The sequence below is a fragment of the Hipposideros armiger genome, unplaced genomic scaffold (genome assembly GCF_001890085.2).
Source record: "Hipposideros armiger isolate ML-2016 unplaced genomic scaffold, ASM189008v1 scaffold_322, whole genome shotgun sequence".
Taxonomy (NCBI): Eukaryota; Metazoa; Chordata; class Mammalia; order Chiroptera; family Hipposideridae; genus Hipposideros; species Hipposideros armiger.
Window position 1 is genome coordinate 754,773 of NW_017731672.1, and position 17,432 is coordinate 772,204.

At 38.7% G+C, this 17,432-nt stretch overlaps 1 protein-coding gene across 15 annotated transcripts in view; it reads right to left on the bottom strand.

Moving 5' to 3' along the window:
• The window catches only part of RBMS3 (RNA binding motif single stranded interacting protein 3), a 1,293,188-nt gene that overhangs the window by 653,452 nt on the left and 622,304 nt on the right, over positions 1–17,432 (bottom strand). For 4 of the 15 annotated variants that reach the window (XM_019660634.1, XM_019660637.1, XM_019660636.1 and 1 more), the window contains exon 1: positions 11,538–12,276. The exons of the other annotated variants lie outside the window; for them this stretch is intronic. In XM_019660634.1, coding sequence (XP_019516179.1) covers positions 11,538–11,612 — 75 coding nt within the window. In that variant the 5' untranslated portion in view covers positions 11,613–12,276. Of the gene's footprint in view, positions 1–11,537; positions 12,277–17,432 lie in introns of those variants that run through there. 15 annotated transcript variants of the gene reach the window in all.

A 17,432-nucleotide genomic window follows, 5' to 3' on the forward strand; every position in this document is an offset into this window, starting at 1 on the left:
TAAAAGCAAGATCACATCAGATAGCCTTCCTAAATGAAATAAGAATGGAGGGTAAAATGAACTTGACAAAAAAGATGGACCATGAATAATAACAACAATAGTAACATTTTATGGCTCTCTATTGACCTAAACTCCTCCATGACCATGTTGAAATCTAGACTCTCTTTCACCAGGTCCCACCTTCTAACATACACATGTGCTGAGAGTCCAGAGCATTAAGCACACTGTTCATGCATCCTCAATCCAACCATGCCATGGGTCCCTAGGCGCACTGGTGGTCCTCAGACATCACTGCTGTCTGGTTAATATTTTGCATTATGTCTCATGCCAACTAAGCTTTGCTGCGTTCATAACTTATGTTCTTTTACCCTCTCACAGCCAGCACCTTTCTACACAGAGCAAAATAATAGTTCACTCATGATAATACTTTTGAACATACCGTGGGTTTTATATGAACATTTTACATACAAAAATTCAAAAATACGTGTCAAAATTTGATTCCAAAGGCTTTCCAAAAAACACTACTTAGTTTAGTTAAAAGGCTCAGTAATGCTTTTATCCAGGTCCTCCCTAAGAACTAGTGATGGGTGAGTCAGAACAACAAAAGCAAATGTGAAGTCACTAAATGTTTCGACATGTGAATAAACAAAAGTATTATCTTGTTCTCATAAGCATTGAATTTTTTTCCCTCACAGAACACCAAAAGTCTCAACTATATTACTCCTCCGTCTCAAGTTCTATATTCATGTTAAAGCTTTGTCCCAACGATGATGGCTCTTTACTTCGTAAATTATCTTCTCCTTGCCAAACAGCTCTTAACCTTTGTCTCTGGAAAGGGAAACAAAAAGTCAAATTCCAGAAATTTTCAAAAGTAGATTAAGACCTGATGCCCTTTGCCGTTCTATTTTTTTTCTTCTCTGTTTTATTTTTCTTAGTGCTTCTCACAAATCATGTTAATTAAAATTGCAAAACTGCCATCTTTTTGTTTTTCTTACCATGCCACTGACAACCTCATTGCTAAAAGTTTGAGGATGATCAGGATCTCGAGTATGAACAAGTACTATGAAATTATTTGGGGAAAAAACAATAAGGTTTCTAAAGGATGCTATCAAGAATAGCAGGAAGAAGAGTAGGTATATAACTTGCATAGTACAGTATCAATATATTTCAAATCATGGAAAGCTATTACAGTTTTGAAAATAAATGAAAATTATTAGTCACTTTTGGTGAGACTCATCTCTTTTTTGCTACCAACTAGCAGCAAATATACTTGTCCATACATGCATATGAACTGGAAAGAACAGGTATGTCTCCTTAAGACCACTTTGCTCCTCTATATTTCTCTGTGGCCATTTAGCCTCAGAGAAAATCAGAACCATTGAAATAATCCTTAAAGTTTACAGAACAGAGAGAGAGAGAGTGTGTGTGTGTGTGTGTGTGGGGGGGGGTTATGTATGATAAATGTAAGTCAAAGCTGATTTATTCTATCTGGTGAAATTCAGTGAGGTTTGGCTAGAGGGCTGGGAAGAAAACTTAAGTAATAAGATAGAGAATCAAAATAAGCTCTGAGCAACAGCAGTTCGAGTCCCGGCCCCAGCTGAGCTGCCGCAGGGCTGCCAACAGGTGGCAGGATGGCTCAGCTAAAAAAAAAAAAAAAAGGAGAATCAAAATAATGGGTCATTATGGAAATTCTCTCTCCACAATGTGGGGTGGGAGTGAATTTTCAGGTGTGAGCCTATTATTGGAGCTAGAGTGTCAGGGAAAACTCCTTGATTAAGGTGGGAAGAAATGGCCATTCCTGGGGCCTGGAATTCTGATTTTCCTATATTACTGGCATAAAAGTGGACATGAAGGAAGCCATGACATTTGGCTCAGGGCTGGAAAAGCAGTGTCTTCAGGATGCCCAACCACTTGTGTGAGTTATGGTGGGTTTGGTCTTCTTTATGAGGGACACAGATTCTGTAGGGCTGGGAGGGATACTAAAAGAAGTTATCCCAGGTGAATAACCATTGACAAGGGGGATCAGGAGAAGGTGACAGTTATAATTCATGTTAACAGACTCATGACCTTATTTAGGGACAGAAGAATTTAGAAAGATTATGCCATAAAGTAAATATTGTGCCACTGATTTGCCTCCTGCTTGGATTCCTAAGCCTGGAGCCCAGGGAAACACCTGTTACATTCGACTTCTTTTTCTTTCCAATTGGTAAACAATTCTACCATTTGTACAATGAAAAAAATTCTGTGAACCTGGCACCCAAATCTGGAACTCTCAGTTGTTCTCGCTGCCAAAGGTCAATCCAATGTGTCTGCTTTTGACATAGTTTAACCAAAGAATGTTAATGACATTTTCCAATACGCTGCTGTTCTACCACGTGCCCCACTCCGGAAATTTGGGATTACTAAAATACAGAGATATCTTGAATGCCAAAAAGCCACAATAGGTAGAGAGACGGCCAGCTTTTCAGACTCTCTGACCACTTTAATGACCCACAAAAACACTGAGGAAATGAGAAAAATATATTGACTCCAAACTAAAAAGGAAACTGTAAAACCCAAATTAATAAACATGTGTTTGCATATCTACAAAACATAACCCATTGTCAACTGTATTCGTTGTTCTATCCAGTCCTCCAACAACCTTCCTTTGTGCCTGAAGAATACTGTAGATTAGATTTTTTTTCACTTTGCAATAACACTCACCTACGCAAGATGATGGCCCAAAATTCACAGGCACACACAAATGAATCCACTTGTACTCAGAGAGTTTCAACAGAAAACTTAGAAAAACTCTTTCAACATTTTATTGAAAAAAAATTGAATTGTTTGTGTGGAATGTCAATGCACTTTAATAGGCTTGTTAGGATGTGGGAAGCAGGCCTCCAAGACTATCCAGAAAATATAGAGGTTTTTTAAAATGACCCTTCACTTCTCCCATTGTTAAAGGAAGTCACTAAACATGGATGAAAATTCTTCCATGTTCACTGACTTATTTCCTCTGATTTCTTTCTTATCATTTTTCTAACTTATCAACCAAGGTAAATACAAGAGCAAGAACAAGCCAGAAGGGGAGAACTTCCCATCACTAACATGAAGTCAAGTTATCCTAACAGTTAAACAATAAAGTTTAAAGGCAGTGGTTAACTTTTGGAATACGTTGAGAAAAAGAACATCAGAATTTTATTCTTTTCGGAATTCCCTGCCTACCTTTGATTAAAACTCAATATCCTTATGTCTAAAAGTACAATCTGAATTGTTGTGTATGATAATGGACAAGAGACCTCGAGGATGAAAGCCAAGAACAAGGTTAATCTAGGAGCTGTCACAATCCTTCAAGGGACTAGCACCAAGTTAAAAAAAATGTGTTTTTCTCATCTCTCAATAAATTAAACATGCTGTTATATGGTGTCTGTGTGTGTACGCGTGCACGCGCGCGCTGGAGCACACGCACGCACCTGCGTGCACTTTTCTGACAAACAGTCTTTAAAATTTTATTCCAAACTTTGTACACACTTATTCAAATACTTCATCTACTCAAAATTATTAGGGAGTTTAAAAGTAAATTTGCTTGGATTTTAAGCTACCTTAGTTTTAAGTTATATTCACGGTACCAATTTGTGTAAATGTTAAGTTTTAAAAGGGACAACCTAAGAGTTTACAGATCTCGATAAAAGCTTCAAATATGACTTTGCATACCTAAGAAAAGCTTTTAAGATCTCTTAACCAGTTCTGGAAAACCAGGTAGTTAGCATTCTGTTTTCCATTTTCCTTTTCATTAAATTGTCATCAATAAGCCATTTAACTAAGATAAACAGACAGCAGTACACTACATAAAAATAGGGAGAGTTTTCAAAAATCCTCATTAAATACTGCATGATCCATATTCACCTTGAAAACTATCAGCTAAGAATCAGATAACAAAAAGATCATCTGCTTCTGGCATATGGAGTACAATATATACCAATTCCTTAACCCTACAATATAATGATAGGAAAGCTAGCTCTTAAAACAAATTAAAAATCAGTTCCTAAAATGATAACTACCAGTATTTAGAACATCATAAGATTTATTTTTCTTTTATTATACCTTACTTTTCGCACAACAGGTTAAGACTTTACCCTGACTGCATATGTAGTCTAGTCTATTTTTTGTATTTGCTTACTGTTCATAAAAGCAAAATTGAAAGTTCTATTCATTTTCTTTAATTCAGATAACAGAGGTTTTGGGGGGAACCAGAAGGGTACCTAGCAAGACAAAGAGGAAAGAATAATGCTCTTGTTGATATGCCCTGGAGAAGTTAGTATTTTCCTCCTTCAATATCATATACTATGGGTACTAAAGTATTTCTTTCCCATTCTTTAAAGGCTACTCTTCAGAAATTCAGGAATTTGAAAGTTTTTCAAACTCCAGTCAAAACAGTATTTCATCTATGGATTGTTCTTTCCATATTTACAGTAGCTCCTAGATTCATTCATGAAACTAGTGTTGTCAGGATCTTAATGAGGCAGTCCTATTTCCTTCATTACCTCAACTGGTTTAGCCAAACATATGCATAACCACTCCACTCTTACACCACCTGTAGAGAGAAAGTTAAATGAGGAAAAGGAAGCATCAGGCTGTCACTATTTAAGTCTTTGGCTAAGCCCTAATTGTACCCACTGGAAGGAGGAAACTAACCACCACAACAAAGCTGGCGATGATAATGATTAAATGATGCCTGTCATTTTGTCCCACCCCTGGGAATGGCTCTCCACCCACTCCCAGGTGATGGATGGGTTTCTCTCAGTGCACTGGATTTAGATGTGGCAAAGGACACAGACTGTTAAATTTGTCAAATCACCGGAGCCGACAAAGCAGCATTTGATCTTCTCTGTAGAAAGCATTGGGGACCTGAACAGAAACTCATCAATGGCACAAACACAAGGTCATCTCCCAATACCATTAATATATCAAAGCATACTCATCTAGCTCAAAGCCAGAGTCACAAACGCTAAGCCTGGAAGAGATCTTAGAGAACTTGACCTAGAAACCAATTCATTGACACACAAATCAGAGAATTTCCCCAAAGGGAAACAGACTCCATATCTTATCGCTTATTATCCATAATCTTGAAATGTGATGTCTATTTGTTGATGTTCTAAATTACACCACTTTATCCAGATATCTGGTTCCACATGGTATATATTTTCTGACAAATAAATCAACAGGGGGAAAAAAAACCACAATTTAAATGTGAACAAATTCTCTGCCGATATCAACTTGAAAAAGAAAAATTAAAAACAAAAAGAGGGTCCAGTTTACCTCTGTCCACCCCTCTTTTTTTTTTCCTTTTTAAAATTACTTTTTAGTGTCTGAAATCTGAAAATCAATAGCTAACTCTATCAGTTTTTCAAGGCCTGGATACAATGACTTACTAATAAATTTTTATTAGTATTAGTAATACTATAGATTTATAATCTCTAGAAAGCTAGAGATTATAGTTTTCACGAACAAATATTCTTTTTAAAGATTATAGTTAAAAAGTCTCATAAGAAATAGAAACCTCTTTACTATAACATCCTTGCTAAAGAAATAGAAGCACAAGTTGAGTCTCCTAATGTAACTATGTAGTGTTTACCACTGGCAAAAAAAAAAAATTCATATAAAACTGATAATCATATTTTCAAATTATCTTCAAAAGAAACATACCGCTGCCCATTTTGCTCTAAGTTGCTGATCCTTATTACCTATCTCTCTTTTGATTAGGGATGCATGGCATGAAGGTTTTCTTCCAATAGCTCCACAGAAAGTAGCAAAAAACAGAGAAGAAAAACATTTATAATTTCAAAACAGAAATGAGAAATTCACTTTGCTCTTTGAATGTGAGCTTCCTGGGAGTAATTTTGATCTTCGCATTGGTTTCAGACCCACTCGGTAACTATGTGTTTTCTAATTAAATGGCACTACACATTTAACATTTTAAGAAATGTACTATATTTCTGTTTCCATTTTGAAAAATGGTATTTTTTAATCATATCCAAAACAGTTCAGCCTTTTTCCAACTACTGCACAAAATAGCAACATATATCCTCAACACACGTATTACAATACATGACTACGTTTTTCCTCTTGGTCTCCCTTCAGCTCCATCTGCACTCTTGCTGTGCAACAGCTATAGCATAAAAATGTCTATTCTCACATGCTTTTGATATTACACTATTTAATCACATACAGCTGTGGCTTATGAGACTGTTACAAAACACAATTTTAATGTAGTACTTGAAGCCAATTTTGGATAAACATCAACCATTTACTCTGAATAAGAAGTCCAACACTAAAAAGATTTTCTTTTTAAGGGAAAGACTGGTTTTCTTAGAATTTGACACAGGCATCATTGTGACTGAGCCTGCTCTCTGCCAAAAAGACTGATAATGTCAAAAAGAATTGTGTAAAATCATATTAGTGCAAAAATGAAGTTTCCCAGAATTCCTGGAGCCCAGAAAGACCTGGAATGAACTTAACATTCTCCCCTTGCCTTCATTTGCCTCCTTCCCTGAAAATCGCCCCAACCTCCAACCCTCAGATTTTATTACTTCATGGAAATAACTTTGGGTTATAATTCTGTTATTGTTTTTCCAAATTGAGAGAAAGTGAAAGAAAAATATGTTAGAAAGATACTATTAAAAGATATACACAGGGGTGTTTCCCTTAAGTTTGGAATTATTCGGAGAAAAAACATGAACTTTTTACATTTCTACTCCTTTTAAGTAGGCACTAAACTCAGCGTTGTGAAAACAATAACCACATTATAGCAAAGAAAAGACAATCCCAGTGGTAATAAAGATTTGGGGGAGTAAACAAGGGGGTGGGAAACTGAAAAGGAAGGGTGGCCCCTTGTTTCTATTTTTCTCTTATTTAAAGCCAATTAAAATTGTATACATTCTAAAATGAGACAAACAAGATTTATCATCGTTTCATGCTATCATGTTACCCCCCTGAAGCGAAAGAAATATTTGGATTGGTACCTACAATTTCAATTGCTGAAAGATTTTTTAGAAAACCAGTTTTGTATGTTTCAGCCTTTCAAAGGGAAACAGAGCTTGGGAGTTTTCAAGGCTGTTTTCAAACTGGCACATTACCAACTGTGGCTATCAATGCAAATCTGGGCAGGAAGTACTAAGGAAATTCTAACCTCCTTCCCTCCCTCAGCAAGATTTTCTACATTTTCATGTGCAAGAAGTGTGTTAAGGGGTTGTTTTGTTTTTGAAGGATCTGTACATTCACATCTTTAAGAACAGCCTTTGCCCCACAGGAGCCTCTCCTATGGCTTTGCCTCCTCCTCAGCCCTTATGCGTTCGTGTTTGCTCTCTCGATGGCACCATCAGTTTGGGCTCCAGCTAGATTTTGAGAGAGACGGGCAGCAGTCCAGACTGCAGATGGTTGGAACTTTAGCCCACCATCAGTGTGGGGTTGATGAATGACTCCTTACACCTGACCCCAACTTCACACCAGGCTCTGAACACAGTCTGAGTACCACCAGCCAGGGAAACCTTGTCAGGGTCCCCTCAGCTGAAGCCTTGTTTCGAGATCTTCTGGGAAAGCAGATGGGAATGCAGTAGGCTGATGTGACAGCCATGTGATGAGAAATTGTGCCCTGGATTGATAGGAATAGAGTGAGCTGGTAAGGGTGTGGTACAGGAAAAAATACAAGCTTGCTGTGTGTGCTTGGGCAAATTGTAGTTTTATAAAGATGACTGAAGTTTTCCAAATAGCACATGTGAGAGAAACGCTGATTTCTCATCTGCAAAATATCAATTCAATAGGCTGTGACCATGTTTTACTCCCCCCCCCTTTTTTTAAGCTTTTCTTGTTTAACATTATTTGTTTTTCCAAGAAACCCTCCCAAAGTACCTCAAATTCAGACTGAAATTCACCCTGGGTCTCAAAAGGCAGTAGCAACAGGTCCATTGCCTTGAATGGGCTGTGACAAAATTCTTGAGCAATATTAGGTTACAACTCAATCAAACATCATTATGTATATTATCATTACGCTAATGAACTATGTTTTTGGTCCCCTTTCTCTAAAATCTGCTGATTATTCTGGGTGGCCTCCCAACAGCAAATTTGTTTTTGATGAAGCTCTCTCTCTCTCTCTCTCTCTCTCTCTCTCTCTCTCTCTCTCTCTTTAAATCCAATTACGTCTCTTATTTAAATATTATGACATGTCACCAAGATTTCTTCATTACTCCATAACCAAAAGCAATATGCCTTTTTGAAATTGCTTTTCTTGGTAGGAGAAAAAAAAAAAGTGGGTCAAAAGAAAATTAACAACTGACAACTTTTAATGTGAGGTCTGGGAGAGTAAGCTTAATATAACAATATTGTTATAAGGTATAGCTACAAGTCAGCCACTGGATTTTCATTTTATCTAACTTACACATAAACATTTTTAATGTAACATTTTAAACATTTGGAAAACTATTCTAAGGGACAAAAGCATAAATATCTTATTTCTATGTTTTTTAATTTTTATTTTTTAGCAACAAATTTAAGAGATTGGTTTTACTGTAATGGAAAATAAAAGGAGCAGAGAAGGCACAGAAGTGTCGCAAGTTTTTCTAAAACACTAATTGCATTTGAAGAAATGGAAAGCGTTTGCATTTATTTAAAAAACCCATTTTCATTTTGTTTTATCATGAGGAAATAGCAGCTGTATCTAACACACATATTTAAGAAAAAAAGAGAAAGTTCCACAGTTTTGCATTTTCTGAATGAACACAACAATAAACATTTCAGTTCTTTAAAATCCCATGAAGATTTTTCACCCAAAAGTAATGTCAGTAAAAAGCTTTTGCAGATTAGTGAAAAACATCTGAATTTAGAAAACAGTTTAAGGTATGATATCACCAGAGTAGGACTTTTATTGTCAACCATAGAATGCTATTTTTATCAACCATAAATATTCTTTATATAGCAGCATCATTTTAAATAGCAATGATTTAAAAATAAGATTACAGCTACAAGTCAAGGCTAGCACACAGTGGATTTCATGAATTCCACCTAGGCTCACAAATAGATATAAGCAGCATGTATTTCCTTCAAAATTATTGTAGATTATATTTTGAGATATAAGTGTAAATGGGACAAAAAACTGACGCTGAAATAACCCAGTGGTTTTCATGCTACACTGAGGCACGATGGTACTTTTTTATATAGCACTAACACTGTCAGAAAAGCTCCACCTTTTAAAAGATGACTGTACATGGACCCTTCTTCCTATTCTTTGTGTGCCCAGCTTTCAAAACAGGGCACATTTTCACATCTTCAGCTTCCAGGATTGTTATTAATGTCTGTCATTTCCGAGCCGCTGTAACAATTTTCGACAACTTCGCAGCACTGTCGAAATTTTACAACATAATACTCAATATGAGCTACCATGATAACCAAAGTAGCTGATCTTTCATTCCTTACCACCCTGATCTGATTACCCCAATATCAGCTTAGGTCACCTAATGGATCTAACTTCTTTAAAAATGTTCCAGAAGTCGATGGCTTTGACTAGCTTGAAAGTAACAAGATCCAGCTGCTGCCTGTCTACACAACACTAAACTATATAGGACCCCAAAACAGCTTTTATTTTCAAACTCCCTCTATATTTTTTCAGGCTCTCCTCTTTTCCCTCCCTACTCCACTCTCCCTCTTTATCCCAGTCTCCCTCCCCCCCCCCNCACACACACACACACACACACACACACACACACACACACACACTTTCCACCAGGGTAAGCTCATCCAGCATCCTGTCTATAATATAATGTGCATGACATTATTTCCTGCTAGTAATAGGTTAAAAGAAATCTCAAGCAGAAAAGCAAGTAGTCCATTCATTTTGATCTAAAGTTTTGTTTTTCTTTTTTCCTGAATATACTTCATAGTAGAAAACAAGGACCAAAAACAAAGCGTGAATTTTGAAACATTTGGAAAAATTTAGCCAAATGAGTAAAAGGGATGGAATGTCCGATATTTTTCAAGCAATCCTTGAGTTTGTTGTTTTTGGGATTTTTTTTTTTTTGCCCCGGGGGGCAGGGGGAGGAAGAGGGAAATGAGAAATGATGATAAATCTCCCCTTTTTAACTTGTCCTTGCTTTGCCATTTCCTTGAGGAAGGCAGGCAGCGTTTCTACCCAATCCCCGAAGAGTTAAAACTCAAGACTGGAGCAGAAGGGCTGGTCGATTTAAGCAGCAGCCGCACAAACTAAATGCCCACAAAGGCAGAAAGCCATGTGAGTCGACCTTGGAGGGGCAGGGCGAATCCTAGAGCAATGGGAAAAGAAAGACATAACACCAGCCCTCTTTAATATAATGTCCAAAGTCTGCTGCCTGGCCTGATTCACAAATAGGCATTGTTTGACGAGACACAATACATGAGAGATAACTACAGCGTGAATTACCAAACCCTAATCACATCAACGAGTCCTGGTGACAGCCCAGATCACTCAGGCTTGCCTTGTTCACGCTCAGCATATTTATTTATTAAGAAGACTGTGGAGTCTGGCGAAGGTGATACAAAATAATAATATCCTCTGTAAAGAGATATAACCCATGCTTTGAAGGTGGGAACTCTACCAACATTTTTTGCCCCAGATCAAGTCCCATTTAATTGACAAATTGGAGCAGTGATTTCACACCTGAGAGTCTTTCATGTCTGAACTGCAAGATAAAGTTCATGGTTGGCACTGCCCACTGCTTACTTACATGGGCTTGCCACTGGCCCCCTAATGATCATTTGAGCACACACCTAAAAGCCTGGAGCATTTAACCAATTCATGTCCTATTACCATCAGTTACAATTCCTCCTGTCAAGACCCAAGCCTTCTGATGGCAGCCAACACAGACAAATAGAGCTTCTAAAAGTAAAGAATGTCTACCGTAAACCTCCAAAATTCAGTCTCTAGCATCCTGATCATTCTCATTGTAAAATAAAGGATATAAGGCAAATAGACAAAAAAAAAAAATACACCCAAACAAACTCCAAGAGACTTTAGTTAGCTGTCCTATCCCTTCTACACCCTTCTTTTCTTCTATACTCAGCGATTAAAAGTTTCAGTAGCCCCCACCCTGGCGTGTCTTATCCAGGGGGGGAAAAAAAAACACCTTTTAGAGCCACAAAGAAAGAACAGCTCACCAGAAAAGCCCCTGAAATTGTACTCTTGTGCCTCATAATCACTGTTAGGATCTCTTTTCTAACAACCCATCTGCACAGGACTTTACAGACAGCAGGAATATTTATGCTGCCAAATAATAACAAAAGAGCTGGAGTGAAACTATTATCTTCCCTTGAAGAGAAAGCCACAATCCCGGGCTTGCTTTCTTCCTATATTCTCCTCTGCTTCATTAACTCCATTGGTATGTTACTAATTTCACAGAAGCAGGAAGAGGTGATGTGGGGTGGGGGGAGGCTGGGGGAGGTGGCGATAAATAATAATTCACACGCCTGTCTGTTTCCCATCCCAAGTGCAGGATACCACACTGATTGCCAGACTGTGGGTCAAGCCATACCTTGGTTTGGAGATAATGAGGATAGTAGTAAGTGTACTGGGGGTACATTTGTGGCTGGTCCAGGCGTTTGCCCATGTAGCTGGAATCTTTACCTCCGAGGCAGGGAACTGGATGACAGGGTCTAGTGCCCCAGGCCGGGCTTCCTCTTAAACCACTATTCCTGACAATCCCGATGACTGATGAGGCTTCCGAGATCCCCCGTCTTCCACCACTCGCTAGTTCCAACACAGCAAGATTATTAAAAAAGAAACACACCAAAAAAAAAAAAAAAAAGAGTGGGATCGGTAGGAAAAAACCCACACACAGCTTTCCCAGATCTTGTCTGCCTTCCCCCAGCTGCCGGGGTCCACTTGGGATGAGGCAGTTCGTTCTCTACCAGGCTGTCTGTAGTGATGTCAATTGCCAGCGTTTGTAAAGGGAAAAAAAAAAAAAATCAAAGTCCTTTTAACATAACTCCGAATCCTTGCAGATCAGCTTCCTGTCTCCTGTTTGTCTCTTTCCTCACCTTAAAGAAAAAGAAAATAAAAAGAAAGAGAAAGAAAGAAGAAAAAGAAAAAAAGGGGGAGAAAAAAAGAAAGAAAGAAAAAGAAAGGGGAAAAGGAAAAAAAAAAAAAAAGAACCTTGCACAGCTTAGTTGCTGCTGTCTCCCTCCCAGAGTGACATGGTGTTCGGGGCTTGTCCTGTCCTTTCATTCACTTCCCCTCCTTCCAGCCGGTGGGTGGAACCCAGAGAGCCTCTCCAGGGAGCAGCGTACGCAGTCCAGAAGGCTGCAGTATTTCCTCCAAGAAAAAAAAAAAAAAAAAAAAAAGCTGCCTCAACCCCTGCTGCAAGCAAAGTTCCGATTCCCTCTGCTGGCTATCTCGAATAGCAAAGCGATTTTTTGCAGCAAAGCTGCTGCCGCTGGAACTGAACCGAACCCCGAGAACTCAGATGCGGGCGGTGGATTAGTTCTTATCCTTCCCTCCATCTACTCCACAGAAAAGCTGCCTTCTTTTCCTTTCGTGCCAAGTTTAAAGGTAAGCCACGCTGCTAAACAAAACACTGAAGACCATGGAAGGAGGGAAGGGTGGATGAAGGGAGGAGAAAAGAGAAAGCGGGGGGAAAAAAAGGCAGAGGGACTAACATTGCTGGCAAAACACGCAAAAAGTGTGCCCGGTTGCTTTCAAAACCTGTTAACACACTAAAGCTAGATGAATGCAAGACCTGGTTTAGTTATAACCTTTTAGTCCTTGGAAGACATGGAGAATGCTAAGTTTTGAAGAAATTTTAGAGTCTACACCAGGACTATTAACAAGCCATGCATCACAGATCACAATGACCAACTGATCGTAGCAGCAATAATCATTCTTATCATTACACCCGTTTTGTAAAAATCAAAAGAGGTGTTCCCTCAGATTTATGAACTTCTTTATAAATAAAACCACCAGTTCTCTCATTGTCTAGCCCCTGATGATTATTTTGATTCATGGATGCTAGAATCACTTTATGGATATCATCACACATACATACACACACACACACACACACACACACACACACACACACACAGGAATAAAAATCATAATTACTTGGCAGAGTTTTTTCCCCACCAATAATAAGTAATATTCTGACATGTCTATCAGCTGCTGCATTATAATACAAATTGTTTCCGAGAAAATATATTTCCTTAAAGGGTCCCTTTTCAGGGCGGGTGAAGCTAAAATTAGACGTGCCAGCTGTGTTTTGCTGTGGAGTGCTCACGCATGCCCAAAGTGTGGGCAGGCCCATATTCAGCTACTCTCTACTTTGTCAAGTAGGCTCTGTTCTTCCCCAGCCAGAGTCGCCTTTTCAGGTAGAAGGTTCCTGGTACCAATCCAGCTTCCTAGTCAAGCAGAACAGAGAATTTGGGCCCAATGCACAATATGGAGTCCATCCACCTATAAGCCCCACCAACTCTGAGGCAATTGGCATCTGCTCAGGGGTCTGGTTTCTGGACGCTGTGTGAGTGCATGTATGTTCCTTGGAGAAAGGTAAGAACAGTGCGTAAATAGTTTTATGTTTGACTTGTGACAAGAACGACAATCAGGAGGAAGGAGAGAAGGTGGGGAGATAGGAATGAGGAGCATTGTAACTGAGAAAATGAAATCAACTCCACTGATGTTTAAATGTGCGATTCTGGGCCTCAGTTGTCTCATCCAGAAAATGGAAATAGTGCCAACTTACCTGGCTGAAGGTGGTAAACTAAATCAGATACTAAACAAAACCCCCAATGATTTAAAAGCACTTCAGTGGCATCTCCCTGCTGAGACAATAAAGTCCTGACTCCCGGAATAGTTTTCAAGACACTTGAAAAGCCCACTTCTATCAGACTCAGCCCCTAAACTCTGCCCCTTATTCTCTACACCTGAGTCACACTGAACTGCTTTTAGGACTGGAAGGTACTCCCTCAGGGCCTTTTGTCACTCCCTCTGCCCAAAGTGCTCTCCCCAACCCACTTCCACGCCCTTGACCCTTCAGCCCAAAGTTTAGGTCTCAGCCACAGAGTAGCTTTCCCTGAACGCTTGCTTCCCTGTTGCACCTTACGTTCACCCTAATATTGTGCTTATCCTATGTAAGTGCTCCTTAATTGCATGTTTCTTCTACGATGCTCTAAAAGCAACAGGAAAATAGGGAGGTAGGAGTTCCCATCACTCTCACTCACCTTCATATTTTCAAAACTGGTGTGGTGTCAGGAACAAAAGGCATGCTCTGTGAATGTTTGATGAATAAGACACCTTAAACACGATGATGCTAACCCAACTCATATCCCTCTCCCAGCACATTTCAGTACATGTCTGGGTGCGGGGGCTATGGGGATACAGAGATCTGAACAAGGCCCTTCCCTAATAGAGTGTATACTCTAGTGGGGGAGATAAGCAAAGAAAGAAGCAAGGTGAGTAGGCAACACAAGATCAGGTGACATTTAGTGCTGTTACAAAAATGTAAAGCTGGTAAAGAAAAACAGTCACAAGGACTCCACCTCAAATAGGGTAGTCAGGAAATGCTCTCCAAGGAGGAGCTCCAGGCAGAAAGGAAGAGGGCGATCCCTGTCCTGGGTGTTGTGTATTATGAGAGTACTCAGTGTGCAAGCCTTGACGCCCATCCAAATTGCCTTGATCCAGTCCTACCTCTGCTGAACCACTCTGCCTCCATTTTCTCACCCATCCAATGTCACTACCCACTTCATACAGTTGCTATGAGAACTCACCAAGATAAACCTGTGAAGCATTTATAACAACCATGCAACATACTGGATGGGCTCCAAATATGTCAGCCTGCATCTGGAGGAAGAGCATCCCCAGCAGAGGGAACAGCAAGTATAGGAAACCTGGCAGCACCGATGTGTCTTTGGGATGTGTGAGACATGGTGTAGGGGCTGGAATTGATCAGGTGAGGAGTAGTCTATAAAAATGATGTTGGAGAGGTACCCTGGGGACAGACCGTAAAAGCCATGGTGAGAACTCAGGATGGAAAGCTAAATTAGTGACAGTTGCTAGCCTATAGCCAGGACTCTATCCAAATATTCTGATTCGAGATCCAGTCATCTTCAACTATGGAATGCTGTCCTCCTGAATGACTACTGAGGTTCCTCCAAATTCCATGACCTGCATGATCAGGACCCTGAAATGCTTCTGCCAATTTCCCCACTACGGACAAAAGACATCAGTGTTCTTTTATTAACGAGTGGTCTAGATATTTTTTGAAGGGGGAGGAACACTATTTCATTTGCAAATGGAAGGCAAAATAAATAACTCTTCAACCCAAGCAATAGTGCACTTCTATGTAAAGTTCCCAGCATGTGCTGATGCTATTGACAATGTCTACATAAACTAACACTTTCAAAATGCTCTTCTGTTTTATTAGATTATTGTTAGGCTCTGGGCATCAATTGTCATTAGCCTAAGATCATTCACTGAATATTTAAAGTTTTTTCTTAAATGATGCAAAGATGGTTGAACACTTGTGAGGATGGTCAAACCCAACCCATGCTTTATTTATTTATTATTTATTTATTTATTTATTTATTTATTTATTTATTTTCCCTCAGAGATACCAGTATCCATGGCAATTTGGGAGAGAAGATGCTTGTGTCAGAAATATTTTTTATATCATGCTTGCTCTGTTGGAGTAGTAATGCTTTCCATTTAAATGATCAAGTTAAAGTAGGAGGTAACCAGTTTAAGGCACTCTCTGAATCAGAAGCCAGCTGTGTCCCATTTGCCAACTAACCAATAAATTTTGTACAAATTTAAGAGCAGTAAACTGCATCAAAGGGCAGTTTGAAAGAACTCTTGTAGATTCACGTGACTCACAGCACAGACTGGAGAGGCCCTCGTTTAAGACAAGTTCTTGGTCAACATGACTGAGACTATGCCTCCAGCACACCATCCCGAGGTGGAGAAGTGACGCTGCTGAATGAGAGTCAGTTGGGTGGAGATGGAGACGCTCTTCTCATTTCCCCTTGACCCACCCACTCCAAGAAAAACTGGGTTCTCTCTTTGGGTGATTTATTTTTTTAATTACAAAGATTTACTCAAAAGCAAAGGAAAAGAACAGTAGCGATATAAGGGGAAAAATTGTACTATCTTTGAAAGCAAGTATACTATTCTATCTTCAAGAAAGACATTCATGACCTTGAATAGTTTTTTTCTTTTAACTTCGCATTTTCTGCTCTTTAATTCAAATTTGTGAAATCCCTTTCAAACACAGCAATTGCCAAAGGAATATAAACATAAAAGTTGCTTTGAAAAAAAAAAAGAAGAAGAAAGAAAGATGGTTGATTGCAAATTCCAATATTAACATTATAACTTTATTTCTCCTAGTGACTACTGACCAATGGTTTAAGAAAATACCTGAGACAAATTAGGAGAAAGAGATTACTAGTGATTGAAGCATGTGTGGTCTATATTTAAATTGCAATAGAATATAACTACATTAATGTAGATAAAAACAATCAAATCTGTCCTTGAAAGAAAATTTCAAGCCTCAGGATAAAATCATAATGGACTATATCTAGTTCAAAAATATTAATCAAATATAAAACCAAAACTAATTTTAAAAAATGGACATTAACTTCAACAAAATTTAACTGAGCATCTACTATGTGCCTAAATAATCAAGGATACCATTATAAATATTCTCAACCTTGACCTCACATAGACTTAGCATCAACCATTCATACATGATCTTAATGTTTTCTCATGTCCAAAAAAGCTATTAAATAATTTTAACTCAGTTTTTTTTCCATAATACAACTTTATTATAAACTGAGACAATAATACACATGAAATTCACACTATCGTCTGACTCTCTGTATACATTTTTCGTAGCACTTAATACTGTGGTAGACAAACCTGGTTTCCTGTTACTGCTAGTATTACCAACTCACATGTTTTCCACTTCATTGAAAGAAGGCATGACCATGTGGCTTGCTAGAGCCAATAAAATATGAAGCAGAGTCGACAAGTTTAACTGTTGCTGTTTAATTCTCTGATGGAAGGATGAGCTGATATGGAGGACGCATCTTGGAAGGCTGAGAATGACTGCCTTTGAATAGTTACCTGGACCAGCCACTAACTTGTCATGAGTGAAAAATCAACCTTTATTGTATTATGCTTATTGAGATTTGGTGACTTAATCACAGTTATCACTTAGCCTACCCTGACGAATGCGACATTACTTGCAGCTTGGGTCTGTATTTGTTGGTTTTCTTGCTTGTGTATCTCCCCCACTAATATATAAGGTCCATAGGGGAAGGAACGTATCTATCGTTTTCATTGTTATATCCCCAGCACCTAAAACAGTCCTTGGGATGAAATGCACACTTAATAAGCATTTGTTTAAGTAAATAAATAAAATGCTCACCTAAAGTCATCT